The sequence below is a fragment of the Nothobranchius furzeri genome, chromosome 9 (genome assembly GCF_043380555.1).
Source record: "Nothobranchius furzeri strain GRZ-AD chromosome 9, NfurGRZ-RIMD1, whole genome shotgun sequence".
NCBI classification, from domain to species: Eukaryota; Metazoa; Chordata; class Actinopteri; order Cyprinodontiformes; family Nothobranchiidae; genus Nothobranchius; species Nothobranchius furzeri.
Window position 1 is genome coordinate 57509122 of NC_091749.1, and position 13595 is coordinate 57522716.

At 40.4% G+C, this 13595-nt stretch overlaps 2 protein-coding genes across 3 annotated transcripts in view; one reads left to right on the forward strand and one right to left on the reverse strand.

The window, feature by feature from the left end:
• dbndd1 (dysbindin domain containing 1) overlaps positions 1 to 1305 on the forward strand; it is a 32795-nt gene extending 31490 nt beyond the window's left edge. For both annotated transcript variants that reach the window (XM_015952919.3, XM_070554967.1), the window contains one exon: positions 190 to 1305. In XM_015952919.3, coding sequence (XP_015808405.1) covers positions 190 to 344 — 155 coding nt within the window. In that variant the 3' untranslated portion in view covers positions 345 to 1305. The remainder of the gene's footprint in view (positions 1 to 189) is intronic.
• Positions 1125 to 13572, reverse strand: LOC107381316 (mitochondrial inner membrane m-AAA protease component AFG3L1). Its single transcript, XM_015952920.3, has 17 exons — positions 12806 to 13572; positions 12020 to 12092; positions 11842 to 11901; positions 11633 to 11745; positions 9438 to 9587; positions 9283 to 9357; positions 9068 to 9183; positions 8711 to 8984; positions 8481 to 8618; positions 8240 to 8393; positions 8047 to 8154; positions 5052 to 5177; positions 4423 to 4533; positions 3799 to 3911; positions 3517 to 3717; positions 3178 to 3372; positions 1125 to 2898 (listed from the first exon to the last, which is right to left on the reverse strand). The coding sequence occupies exons 1-17, from the start codon at positions 12911 to 12913 to the stop codon at positions 2710 to 2712; spliced, it is 2304 nt and encodes a 767-aa protein (XP_015808406.3). The 5' UTR covers positions 12914 to 13572; the 3' UTR covers positions 1125 to 2709.
• Between the last annotated feature and the right edge of the window lie 23 nt (positions 13573 to 13595).

Here is a 13595-nt window from a genome sequence, read left to right on the forward strand (position 1 = left end):
TTTTTTTAAAAATCATTTGAAATTAGTCACATCAGTATATCTTCCAAGGTTGTAACATGTAAAATGTCCCGAATGAAATATGTCTCTAGGACAGGTTTGACTGTAGGATTGATGCCAGGACAGCATTGTTTTCATTTTTATCCCGTCTGACTTTTGTTCTGCAACCCCTTCCTTGTGTCTGTTCCTCAGGCTCCCACCAGCCTTTGCTGCCCAGGGGTGGCTACATGCGCTCTCCTTCATGGACGCGCTGCAGTAAAGTTGAGCCTCCTCGAGAGCGGAAGCATCACAGTGACTCAGACACTGCCGAGCCCTTAATGAAGCTAGAAAGGCCAAAGCATCCCTAACTGTTCAAGTCACAAGTCGCTATCGAACCCTGAGTTGGAGACGCCGTCAGAGTGGAGATCATCCACACGATGTCCCATGGTGCTGTGGAGTTCAGGCTGAACTCTGGATACTGTGCTCTCTACAAATGTGCATCACACACACACACACACACACACACACACACACACACACACACACACACACACACACACACACACACACACACACACACACACACACACTTCTAATTTCCTCCTCTTTTTTAATTATTTCACTAATACAAGCCAATTTCATACAATCATCATCTTTAACTTCTCTAAAGGGTTTTCTGATTCACTCTGGGAGGCCAGGTGATTTTAACAGCAGGCCAGGAGGTCAATAAAGCACCTTCAGCTCCTTGGGGAGGGGCAGAGTGATGTCAGCATTAAATGTGAGATGCTAAATCTTCTGAATTACCAAAACATTAAAGTTTAATGGAAGCATAAATAGTTAATATCTGCAGATTCAATTAGACTAACATGACAGAGGTTTTACCCCCATATCACACCTCCCACCTGTCTAAATAAGAATGTGTGTTTTCATCTAAATGCCTCAGTGATACGTTCCTTCCTTTTTTTTTAATTCCAGCGTCCTGGAATTTCTCCTGTGATCCATTTTCTTTATCATTATAAGAGATCAAGGCTTGCTAAGAGTAAAAGTTAAATGTCCCCGAGACCTGGAATTAACAAAAAAGCGTGGAATGTTCAGAAAAAGGAAATGAAGGCAGAACCACAAGAACCAGATTGCCAAAAACGCAACGAAGTGCCAACGATTTTATTTAAGTCGAGTTAAATTCACAAGTAATCCTTATTTTATTTTAGAAGCTGATGAGTTTATTTGCAGCCTGTTAGGTCTGTCTGCATTATGAATACGGTACTTCTGAGTTCTGTTGCAAAACCAATGATGATGTAGAAGATTCAATAAAAAAAAACTGTTGGCTCATTGTTTGCTTTATATTTTCTTTCAGTTTCAGGTTTGATTTAAATTCACACCAAATGAATTCTGCAACAAGCAAAAATCCCACGGAATAACAAAGCTGATGAATGTGTATAAAGGGTTTGATAGTGAGGTAGTATAAGGAGGTGAATGGTTAAATAAGAGTTCAGAATGACAGCCACTTCAGAGTGCGATGGGCTGTTTTAAATTGCCTGAAGTGCATGTGATGCCATAAGTTTGTATTTTTCTAATGTGCAAAAGCAAAATTAGGAACATGTTCTAACACTTCCTAAACCAGATCCACGCCTGTAGAATGTACAGATTGAAAATGAGGCAGGTTATGCAAACAATGTAAAATGAAAATTATTAAATTTTCTAAAATGTAAAACAGAAAGCAGCTGGGATGAGAATCAGCTCCTCTAAATCCACGACCATGGTCTTAAGTCGGAAAAGGGTAGAATTCCTTCTCCAGGTCAGGGATGAGGTCCTGCCTCAAGTGGAGGAGTTTAAGTATCTCAGGGTCTTGTTCACTAAGGAGGGAACGCTGGAGCGCGTAATGGATAGGCGGATTGGTGCTGTGTCTGCAGTGAAGCGGGCGTTGTAACGACCTGTCATGTTGAAGAGAGAGCTGAGCCGGAAGGCAAAGTTCTCGATTTATCGGTCGATCTCGTTCCTACCCTTACCTATGGTCACGAGCTTAGGGTAGTGACCGAAAGTATGAGATCGCAGATACAAGCGGCCGAAATTCGTTTTCTCCACAGGGTGTCTGGGCTCTCCCTTAGCGATAGGGTGAGAAGCTCGGTCATCCGGGAGGGGCTCGGAGTAGACCCACTGCTCCTCCATGTCAAGAGAAGCCAGTTGAGGTGGCTTGGGCATCTGGCCAGGATCCCTGGTGAGATTTTCCGGGCATGTCCAACTGGGACAGACCAAGGGAAGACCCACGCTGGAGGGACTATGTCTCTCAGCTGGCCAGGGAACGTCTTGGGATTCCCCCGGAAGAGCTGGCTCAAGTAGCTGGGGAGAGGGAAGTCTGGGCATCCCGGCTCAGGCTGCTGCCCCCGCGACCTGACTCCGAATAAGCAGCTGAAAATGGATGGATGGATGGATGGATGGATGGATGGATGGATGGATGGATGGATGGATGGATGGATGGTAAAACAGAAAAAATGTTTTCTGCATGTCCATCTGCAGTAGTGGAATCTATGATTCCACAAGATTTTTTGTGTTGGGAGAATATTAAGATCCCATTTGTACAAATTACATGTATAAAATGTCTAAAACACGCCCAATAGTATAATCAAAACTCTAAATAAGAGTTATAACTCTGTGTCTGTATAAAGTTTTAATACTTGGAGTTGGGCTCAGGGGTCCTTGGCTTGTCCAGACCTATGGAAACGGAGATGATTGTGTTTATTCTTCATCCCCTTTGTTTTTGTCCAAACTCTTTTCCACATCCGGTAGAGAGATTCCCTCTTCATAATCCTCTGGCTGTTCCACAAATTCCTCATAGGAGTATTTTTGCTGAAAGGGTGGAGGTCCTAGAAGCTCCACCAGGTCGGCTCTGCTGAGCATCTCTTTTTCTAGGAGACGTTTTGCCACCTACAATTAAAAACAACAGTAACTATTAGTTTTAAAATGGATCTTTACCTTTTCTATAAATAATAATAATAATAATAATAATAATAATAATAATAACCAGGAGTGCAGGGATACAATATCCACGCTTGCAGTCATTATGACATAATCATTGATTATGTATTTACAGTTTAATCTATTCATAATTTCATGAAATCAGACAGAAACCTGCTGGTATTTAATCTGTTTCACTTTTTTTCCTCTGAAATACTTCAGGTTTAAAAATAAAAACACATCTCCCACCTTTTCTACCATTTTTTTCTTGTCTGTGATGAGCTGAAATGTTCGTTGGAAGGCAGCTTCCACGAGCGAGCGAACTTCCTGGTCTATAAGCTGTGCTTTGTATTCACTGTAAGGCTTCTCGGTCACTGCGTTCTCCTGCTGATGGAGGTCAAAAGAGACCAGACCTATCGCCTTATTCATCCCAAACTGCACAACCTAAAGCACGGAAATAAAATAGAGAAAATTTGACCTCAAATGTTATTTCATACATTACAGATTCATTTCAATCCCAACAGTTCTGATGATGATATGCTTTAAAATCACACTTCGCTTTTATATGCATGCAATAAAATCTGTTACCTGTTCATAAGCTGACCGTGTGATCTCCCTGAGATCATCTTGTGCTCCGGTGGTGATTTGGCTAAAGAAAACCTGCTCAGCCGCTCGACCGCCCAACATCATGCACATTCTGTCAAACAGCTGCTCCTGGGTCAGCAGGTACTGCTCCTTAGGCAGATACTGCACGTAGCTCAGATCTTTCCCTCGAGGAACAATGGACACCTGATGGAGAAAGTCATGATGATCAAATGCTAGAAAAATGAAATCATAAGGGAAGTAGACAGGGTGAAGTGTACTGAATACCTTCAGTAATGGGTCAGCATGCTCGAGGAACCAGCTAGCAACAGCATAGCCAGCTTCATGATATGCAACCATGGTCTTTTCTGAAAGCTGCAGACCCTGAGTCTTCTCCAGACCTGAAAGAAAGGTGGACATCTCACAGAAATAACACTGAACTGAAATGCTACGTCTAATTTAAATACAATTAAATTAAATGGAAATACTCACAAATGGATTTTAAGAAGACCATTAAATCTTATATAAAATAGTGGAATAGTTTTAATTTGGGGTTAAACAAGGGTAAAAAAATCAAATGGGTTAAAATCAAGAACAAATAAGCAAACAATTCATCAGAAACTGCAAAAAAGGGACGTCCACTTAGAAAAAATTTGAATTATCCCAGCTTTGTTTAAAGAACATTACCACTAATTATATTAAACTTTATTGATATTGTTTTGGTAGAAACTGACTTATAAGGTGATTAACAGAGATAAAACTGTTGACTGATGGTTAAAACAATAACAACATAAGAAAACAATCAGGTTAAATAAATGGCATTAGCATTAAAGAACATCCAGTATAATAAAGAATAACTCTATCTCTTTAACTGTAGTACAGATGTGGTTTAAAGTTTCACCTCCAGCTTACCTCCAATGACCCTCTGAAATGCCTGCTCAAAGTCATCTGTGCTGATCCACTGGTTGAGATGACGTGCAGCTCTTAGAGCAGCTTCATTACAAATATTAGAGATTTCAGCTCCTGAAACACTCAATAAATAATCAGAAACTAATAAGACTGGAAGTTCATTCCTTAAAGTGCAAGTCACCTCCAAATAAACTTTTTTGGGCAATAAACTGTATAACTGAGTGTCTAACAGTGCTGTTGACACATGTAGTCAGTATTTTTACATTTTAGTTCATCTTATTTTAAACTGACAGATTCAGCCTAAAACTGTGAGCGTTGTGCCCGTTTCAGGTTAACCGTCTGTGTCACTCACTGCTGCAGCACCACCCTTTTGGTTTGCCAGGTGGCGCCTCCTTGTGGCGCAATTTTCAAACAGGAAATGTGGGTGGAGTAAGACTCTTGTGTGTGTGTGTGGGGGGGGGGGGTGACTTGCTCTTTAATAAAAAGTCAGAAAGCTGTGTACTGTAAATATTAAGATACATAAGGAGTGCAAATGATTTAGAACCCGCCAATAAAGGACTGCAGAATACTGGGTTTGGGAAAAATACAGAGGACCAAAGATAAACAGCAGGTACCGCATAATCTATCCTTACCAGTGAAACCTGGGGTCAGAGCTGCTAATTTCCTGGACAAAGACTGTAAATTTAAAAGGGGGTCCAACTTCAAGGGATTCAAATGCACTTTAAAGATGGAGGCTCGGCTTTCTACATCTGGAAAACCTGCGGAAGAGAGAACAAGAATTTCCTGAATTTTAAATTAGGCCAGAGCGTGTACCTTTTTGAATAAACGTAAAGGAAAACTGCCCCTATAATGCTGGTGTGGGTTGCAGGGGCGTGTCTAGCGGGGGGTGGGGGGTTGCGCTGTTTTCTGTAAAAAGACTGGCCACTCCATAAACTGAGGCAGTAAAACACCTAGAACTTATAACAAATAAAAACATAAAATCTGGAAAATATAAAAATTGAAATATCAAATGTAACACAACATTTGGAGCTTGGTTCATGCTCCAAAACATTTCTGAAATTCAGTTAATTAGACTAATGGGTTCAAACAAAACAACAAACCAGGGCAGACATTTAATTTCTTAATGATATTGAGGTTATTTCACTGATATTTTTCATTGGCATAATGTTTTAAAGGGACTTTACGGACTTTTGAATTTTTATACTCGCGATTGCCCCCTCAGGCCAAAAGCGTAACGGCAGCTTCAATAGTAGGCTCGTGCACGAGGCGCGCATACTGTACGTGCACACTCCTTAACAAAAATAACAGCTGAGACAGTCCCGTGTGTGTGTGTGACCCAGAGGACAGAGGACAGGAGAACGCGCAGCTAATTAATGAAATAATTTGCTTCTGTACCTTTCTCTTCAGCACAGCCGACAAAGGTTTAAGATGGGTCAGTCCTCCTGCATGCTCAGATCATTCCCTTCCCTTGCTTGAAAATTTTTTCCAAAATGAAAGTTGAACCCACATCTTTTTTATCTGTGAATTCAATGCCGTTCGGTGAGTCTCAAATAAAAAATGTGGGCATCTTACTGTAAAAAAATATACCATTAATGTAAAAAAGAAACTCTAAATGAACCATGTTGACACCCAGAATCAAACCCAGGTCTTCTGCATGGAAGTCAGACATCTTACAAGTTGAGCTACACTCTAGTAACATTCACAGTATCTGTAACATTTATATCCTTGATGACAGCTGAAACAACGTCAAACCAAAGAACGGTTCGGAGCGAAAATGGCTATTTTGTTGCTAATTTGCAGGAAATATCTAGAAGAAAGTAGCTAAGGGTCCTCAGAAATGTAGCTAGGTTCATCACTAGGCGTTAGGAACAGTGACAAAGTCGCTGAGTTGGCACTACCTCACTCTCTGCTGCTAAAGCTACTGATAGCAAATGCTACGGGCTATGCCTGAGCGTGAACGTGCACGAAGCAGCCTGCTCGACCCGAGCAACTCTCTTTTTCTGTGATTTTACAGAAAAACAGGCAATCACAGTAAAAATGCCAGGGCTCATTCTACAGGACCAGGGCATTGCAGGAGAATGTATGAAAAAGAAATGTATTATTTCTATACATGTTTTTGCTGTCAAACTTCCATAATGTCCCTTTAAAGCTCACCTATTTCTGTTGATAGCTGAAAAATATTTAAATAATTACAAATCACAAAATGTTTAAATGCACTAAAATGCTAGACTGGAAATAGCATCTACTTCATCCAAAGCGCGTCCTACTCTCTTTTCTCAACAAATCCTGACTTTACAACGCCAGAGAAAGTCCCAATTTTATAATAAATGTATGCATTTATTCAAGGAAAATTTTCTTAGATGATTATTGATAAAAATGCATCATTGGTATTGTGCTTGGATGTTTTTTGTTTTTGTTTAAAGAGGCCAATTAAATTAATGCTTGTAATTTTGTTTAAAAAATCATAATTAAAAAAAAAATCTAAGTTATAAACCGTTTACATGAGCCAACTTTGTCCACATTTATGCCCCAAGCTGCCCAATCCAAAAAAAATCTAGACACGCCACTGGTCGGTTGTTTCTGCACCTTAAACAAACTCTGAAAATCTAGACACATACAAACCGCACAACTGATAGAACAGGACAATAGTGAGAAAGCATGTGAGTTGCCAGTTGTTGTGTTTAAAGAGCAAGTCACCCCCTATCAGAGACTAACTCCACTCCCACTTCATGTTTGAAAAATGCAACAAATGCTGTTGCCAGGCAGACCGAGAATGCGGAGCCGCTAACAAATACACACACACACACAGGCTCACGACAGCATTGTGACATCATAATGTACCAGTTTACATCATAGCATACCTCTTAGCCAATAGCGGTGGCAGATTTAAATTCAATTACAGTGCAGAGTTTTTACCTGACAACGGCACAACACTGACAGTTTTAGGCAGAATATTTAAATTTTAACTAAAATGCACTGAAGTGCCACATTATTGACTACACGTGTCTGCAGCACAATTAGACACTCGTTTATTTAGTTTATAAGCAAAAAAAAGTTGATTTGGGGGTGACTTGCTCTTTAAATGAAAAGCAGCTCAGTCGTTGTGGCCATGTTTTCTTTGTCAGAGAGACAGCTGGCCCTCCCACCGTCGCTGCATCAACCAAATTACATCTCAGCCTGCATGAAAAGATCAGTCCTTTCCATCAAACATGAAAGCATGTCAAATGCTATGCCTGGCTTTAATAACGTAACTGAGGAGCAGACACGGGAGATGAGATTTTAATTTAATAAACTTAAAGATAGTTTTCACAGGAATCAAGGTCAAGTTTAGCACCTAATCTCAAACAGGAATAAACAGCATAAGTTACATCCTGATCTAAACATTAGCATTTGAGCCAGAGAACGGTTTGCTGCCTGATGTGTGCTGATAGCATTCATTCACTGAAAAATATACAAAAAAAGAAAAAAAAAAAAAAAACAGCATCAAATAAACAGGAAAAGTCATTAAGTGATTATGTTTAAGTATAAATAAACTACTTGGAACATTTATGCAAGAGCAGAAAATTATACAGCTCATCGGGAGATGACTGGAATGCAAACTACAGAGACTTCGGTGTCGTATTTTACCCAAGCGTATATGCCGATCAAATCGTCCAGGTCTCATCAGAGCCGGGTCCAGGATATCAGCTCGATTGGTGCCAGCTAACACAACAATGTTAGTGCTGCTGTTAAATCCTGCAGTAACAGAAACACAAAACACACAGGGGGCTTTTAGAAAATATCAGTAATATAAAAGTAAAATGTCTAAGAGACTGCTAACCATCCATTTCCACAAGTAACTGGTTCAGAGTGTTTTCTTGTTCTCCCTGGCTGCCAAAGTTCCCCTGGCCTCTCTTCCTGCCGACTGCATCGATCTCATCGATGAAAACAATACAAGGGGCGATCTTTCGAGCTGTGGCAAACACATCTCTGATCTATCAAATTTATTAGAAAGAAAAGAAACAACAGATTATGTTAACAGCATCATAAACTGTCTCTGGATTGGTCAAATTAGGACTGACCCTGGCAGGACCCACACCAACAAAGACCTCCTGGAACTCAGAGCCGTTGACTGTGATGAAGGGGACACTGGCCTCTCCTGCTGTGGCTTTAGCCAGCAAAGTCTTCCCAGTTCCAGGTGGACCTGATAACAACGCACCCTGAAAACCAAGGAGCAACATTTTAAGGCTCTACCGTGGCATGTGAACCTTAATCTGTAGTAGCACATGACAAAAAGGCTTGTCTGATTGACCTTTGGTATCCTGGCTCCCAAGTCTTGGTACTGACTTGGGTTCTTCAGGAAGTTGACAAACTCCAAAACCTCTAGTTTGGCCTCTTCACATCCTGCCACATCCTTAAAGCGAACGCTGTTTCTATCCTCAATAATCCTGGCTTTGGATTTACTCATCCTGAAGGGGATTCCTTTCAAGCCACCTCCAAATGCTCCTGCCATCGGACCCCGACGCACGACAAAAAGTAAAATGCAACCCAAAAGTAAAGTTGGGAGGACACCTAAAAATACAGTCCTGGGGGGAGAAAAGCCTCTATTAGAGTTGAATGACAAGAGAAAAATGTGCAGCTGCTTTAATATTTCAATTCCATCTCCCACCAGTCACTTTCACTGGTGTAGAGGACTGGGATGGAGTCCAAGCCCATTTCCTGCTGAACCACCTCCAACTTATGTTCAAATGAGTCCACGCTGCCAATGTTGAACCACAAATAACTCTGCAAGACAAACAAAAAGGTTTATCGAACACCTGGTTTTGCTCTGTGTATCATCAGACAGACAGCAACTCCTCAGGACATGACAGTTGTCTTACTAACCACCTCAGATGAGTCCACTCCCTCAGCAGGAAACACTTTGACATACTGCTTATTGATAACCTCGATGTGACCGACCTGCACCGAGAGCACAAGGACTAGTGTGCTTGCATGTCACAAATATGGACACACGAGGTAGAACTGTCTGTGAATCTCACCACGCCTCTGCTCAAGTAGCGATGCACAAAATCCTTCCAGGAGATCTGGACTCCAGTCCCTCTGAAGCGGAAGAAAAGAAAAGCTGTGGCCATGCCGGCTGCACCAAAGGCCAGGTTCAGCACCATTCCTCCATGCAGAGGAAAAGCTTTCTGGTGGATGAATTAATGTAATGAGATCAATATTGTATTCATAACTAATAAAGAAACTTCTTAGATCAGATATAAATAATTTAAATTTGAAGTACAAAAAAGTCTAAAGAAAACATTGTAAAACTGAACTTCATAATGTTGCCGCATTTTTTTTAACCAAAATGGTTTGGGACAGTCATTTAATCTGTGGTCTCTAATAGGAATAGAGGCCTTGCAAGTTGTACTCTGTGGAAGAAGAGCTCAGATGGGCCTGTTTCAGGAACTAGCAGAATGCCACAGCTGAGCTTCAGACGGCAGGATTTCGAGTTTTATTTCCTGATATTTGGACATCTTGCTTCAGATTTTATCACAGCAACTCCACTGTGCCACTAACTCTGTTTGTCTGCAATGTTGACGTTTTCAATCCACAAATAACACTGGCCTGGAGGAGTTCTGCTGTGTGGAGGAGTTGCTAATGCTAACTGCCTTCTTGCTGTTTCCTGAACGTGTCATTTGGAATTGTAGGATGTCCAAGGAAGATCCCGCCTTTTTCGCCTCTGATTGGCTATAAAGGCTCTACTACGATTGGCTATTTCATTTAGCAGAAAACCGACTGTCCTCGCTAAGTGCAGACTGTCCTTCAGCCACCAGCAGAAAGCTGTTTTGGGCAGTTTTGTAAAATAATAACCATTCTGTCCTGTTTTGCAAAACATTTTATGTTTCATAAAAAACTGAAAAATGTAAAATGTGAATTTATAATCTTGTTGCATTTATCAAACTGTTGGACTTACTTCATATCTCTTGGCTCTCAAGTATTATAGTACATAGGATAAATATATGTGCCTTACCTGGCATTGAAATGTAATAAAACTGCCCTATTCTGCCCAGCTGTGTGCATCAAGTCTGTTTCTTTTGTTGAATAATGAAAACTGGTGAAAAATAGGTCTAAATCATAATCAGATTTAACTTCATTTTGGAACTGGTTTGTTCCAAAATAAGAAAGGATGTGTATTAAAGCGATGAGTTTAAATTTTCCTCAAAAAACTCTAGGAAAAACTGTTTCCTCTTACATAAAATGGCCAATCACAGGAAAGCCTTTCCAGCCAATCAGAGGCAAGAAAGGTGGGACCTTCCTTGGACATCCTAGGATTCCAAATGACGCTTCCTGGACGCTAAACTGACAACAGCATTCCTCGCCGTGAGTCAAGATGGGAGAGTCCATGAATGTCAAAGCAGCTTTCCGGAGTTTTCTCCTTTCAGAAATTATGTATGATTTGTCAGAAATCCATAAAAGTGATTATCTTGTCATGTACTGGGATATAATGTAAGAAATACGTCCTTTTTTTTACTATAAGCACGCCCCCTGCCCCGCAGAACTCTGTGCAATAGGAAACTGAGTGCCAACCAGAACTAACCAATAGCATTAGACTATTGCTTACTTGCTTCAAATTTAAGGAATACCTCGGCTGATGCAGAGTTGATGAACTTTTCACGGACAAGTAAGTCTCTAAAATATAAACATATGAGAACACAAGATTACATGAGAATAATACTCGTAAAACAGCGTGTTCTGGCTCTGTTTGTTGGCAACAGAAGCGTATTTATAAACAGAAATGTGAAGTTTCTTAAAAAAAAAACAGAGCAACAGACGTTTTGTGTGATATACTTGTTAGCCACTAGATGGTGCCATCGGAAAAGAGAAATACTCCGGAAAGAAGCTTTAAGTGGTGACAGTGTGACGTAGATCTGTCATGCTTTTCAAATCCTAACATTTCACCGTTTCAAAAATTGATGTGGGAGATAGGTGTAGACTCTTGTCATGTTCAGCCTGCATGAAAAACTCAAGTGTGTGATTATAAATAGAAATAATCATTACAAAATTATTTTCCAGTGGTCCACACCTTTAAATATGTCCGTCTCTGTCAGGGAGTAAAAAAATAATTAAATATCCCCAAACTACTGTAATAACGTTGATTAAATATCCCAAATCATTAAGACGGAAACTTTTTCTTCAAGGTATTTCAAAAAAGAACAGAAGTGTTGAAATCTGGTTTGATACCAAACACCTTAACACCATTCCACCACTGTGATCCTTTCTTTTTCTCTCCTCTTTTTTCTCCGTCATCATTCGTTTCCTGCTTTTTCCTTCCAACAGACTCGTTCTCTTTGGTGTTTTGATCTAAATAATCAAAAATGAAAATAAGCACGAATAAAGGCAAAAAGGGGCATGTATAGGATTCTGAACACGCTTTTCTAAAGATGAAGAAATTCCCACCTTTTACAGAATCTTTGTTGCCATTGGTTGGTTTGCCCTTTGAGAAAATCCTTCCCAAATCTAAACAAACACAAAGAAGAAATGCCTCACACTGCAGCCAAAAAGATTTGGGTCACTGCTTGTGCTAATTTAGATTCATTATTCCCTCTAACAGCAGAAGAAGGTGCACTTCTTGTACCTTTTGGTGGTTTGTTGGAGCAGAATAGCAGTTTGACTGGAGAACTGTGCTGATGAAAGCCTTCGAGCAGCTTCTAACAAGAATGAAAGTAAAACTCAAATACAAAAAAGCAATGAAACAAGAACTTATAGTATTACGCTATCATTTACAGTCGTGGTTTAGATAAAAATCCACCTTGCACATTTTTGTCCAAACATCAGTTACAAGATTACTGAATTTTCATTACTACTCTGAACCTACGTTTCCTCTCATTGAACTGATTATAATGCCTTTAATGAGAGTTTCTATTTAACAGCATGCCAGTTTATTAAAGGAAACTTTGAACTAAATTTTGATTGCATGAGAAAATCCTTTTTAATTAACACAAAATTAAACTGTATGCAATATATTATTTATTAACGATATTAGCATGCATGGACCTTTTAAGGGGAAATGTGTTTTGAACTTTAAATCTAACAGACCTTTTTGAATTGCAATGGGAATAAACTGAGGAAATTGTTTCATAAACGACAAAATTGCACGCAGAAGCTCTGCTTGCCCCTCATGGGAGTCCAGCTGAGGAATGATACATAAACACAGCTTGTTTGTTTGTCAGAGGGCTGGATGAGCTGCTGTCTGCACAGATGACAAGTTTTTTTTTCCCACGACACATCTCCAGAAAAGTCACACAAATCATTTTGCTGAAACTTAACACCAAATAACCAACGCGTTTAATGACAAATAAATGTTGCATGGATAATGAGAAAAACAAAAAGTAGAACTAAGGAGCTTAAAAACTAATCATACCAAAGTACCGACGGTACAAATTGTGGCTGAAAATGTGGAAAAGTCCCGTCTCCATGAGCGGACACTGCGGTTCCCAAGAGTCCAAACACTCAGAGACAGAAGGCCCATGGCTCACGGCAAGATTCACCGGATCGGCCCGTCCCGATCATGGATGTGGTCCGCTCTGGTCCTCCGCAGCAGACAGGTTGGATCAGCCGGGGAGAGGCTCTGCTCTGCACTGATTGGCTCAGCAATACAGCACACGCCTTGGAGGATCTCAACTCTCGCGAGATTTTAAAATAATAATGCATTGAACTTATATAGCGCTTTTCTAGGCACACAAAGACGCTTTCACACACTCTCACATTCACACACTGCTAGTGATGGTAAGCTACTTGTAGCCACAGCCGCCCTGGGGAGGTCTGACAGAGGCGAGGCTGGCCCCTCTGACCACCACTAATACAGGCAAGTTGGGTGAAGTGTCTTGCCCAAGGACACAACAGCAGAATATCCCTGGCGGGAGCTGGAATGGAACCCATGACCCTCATGATAATGAGGCAACCCGGTCTACCACCTGAGCTCCCGCTGCCCCAACAAAATCAAACGCCAATTTTACTCAGATTGGCTACAACTCCAATTAATTTATTTTTTTGCCTTAATTATTAAATTTAACCGAATTTATTTATTTTTTGTAATGTAATCTATTTAAATAGATGTTTGCTTAATTAAACTTATTCAGGCTTGTGCTACTTTAAAGAATGGCTCCACACTAGGCCTATATTTTTGGTAATCTAGTAGTGAGACAGTAATT

Bases quoted from the DNA above. Each gene is read 5' to 3' on its own strand.
- LOC107381316 (XM_015952920.3), bottom strand. From the start codon at position 12,913: ATGGGCCTTCTGTCTCTGAGTGTTTGGACTCTTGGGAACCGCAGTGTC. The intron at 8,619-8,710 runs GTCAATCAGACA...CTTGGTTTTCAG, and splicing joins TGGGAGCCAGGATACCAAAG to GGTGCGTTGTTATCAGGTCC. The intron at 8,394-8,480 runs GTCAGTCCTAAT...TAAATTTGATAG, and splicing joins TTGGTGTGGGTCCTGCCAGG to ATCAGAGATGTGTTTGCCAC.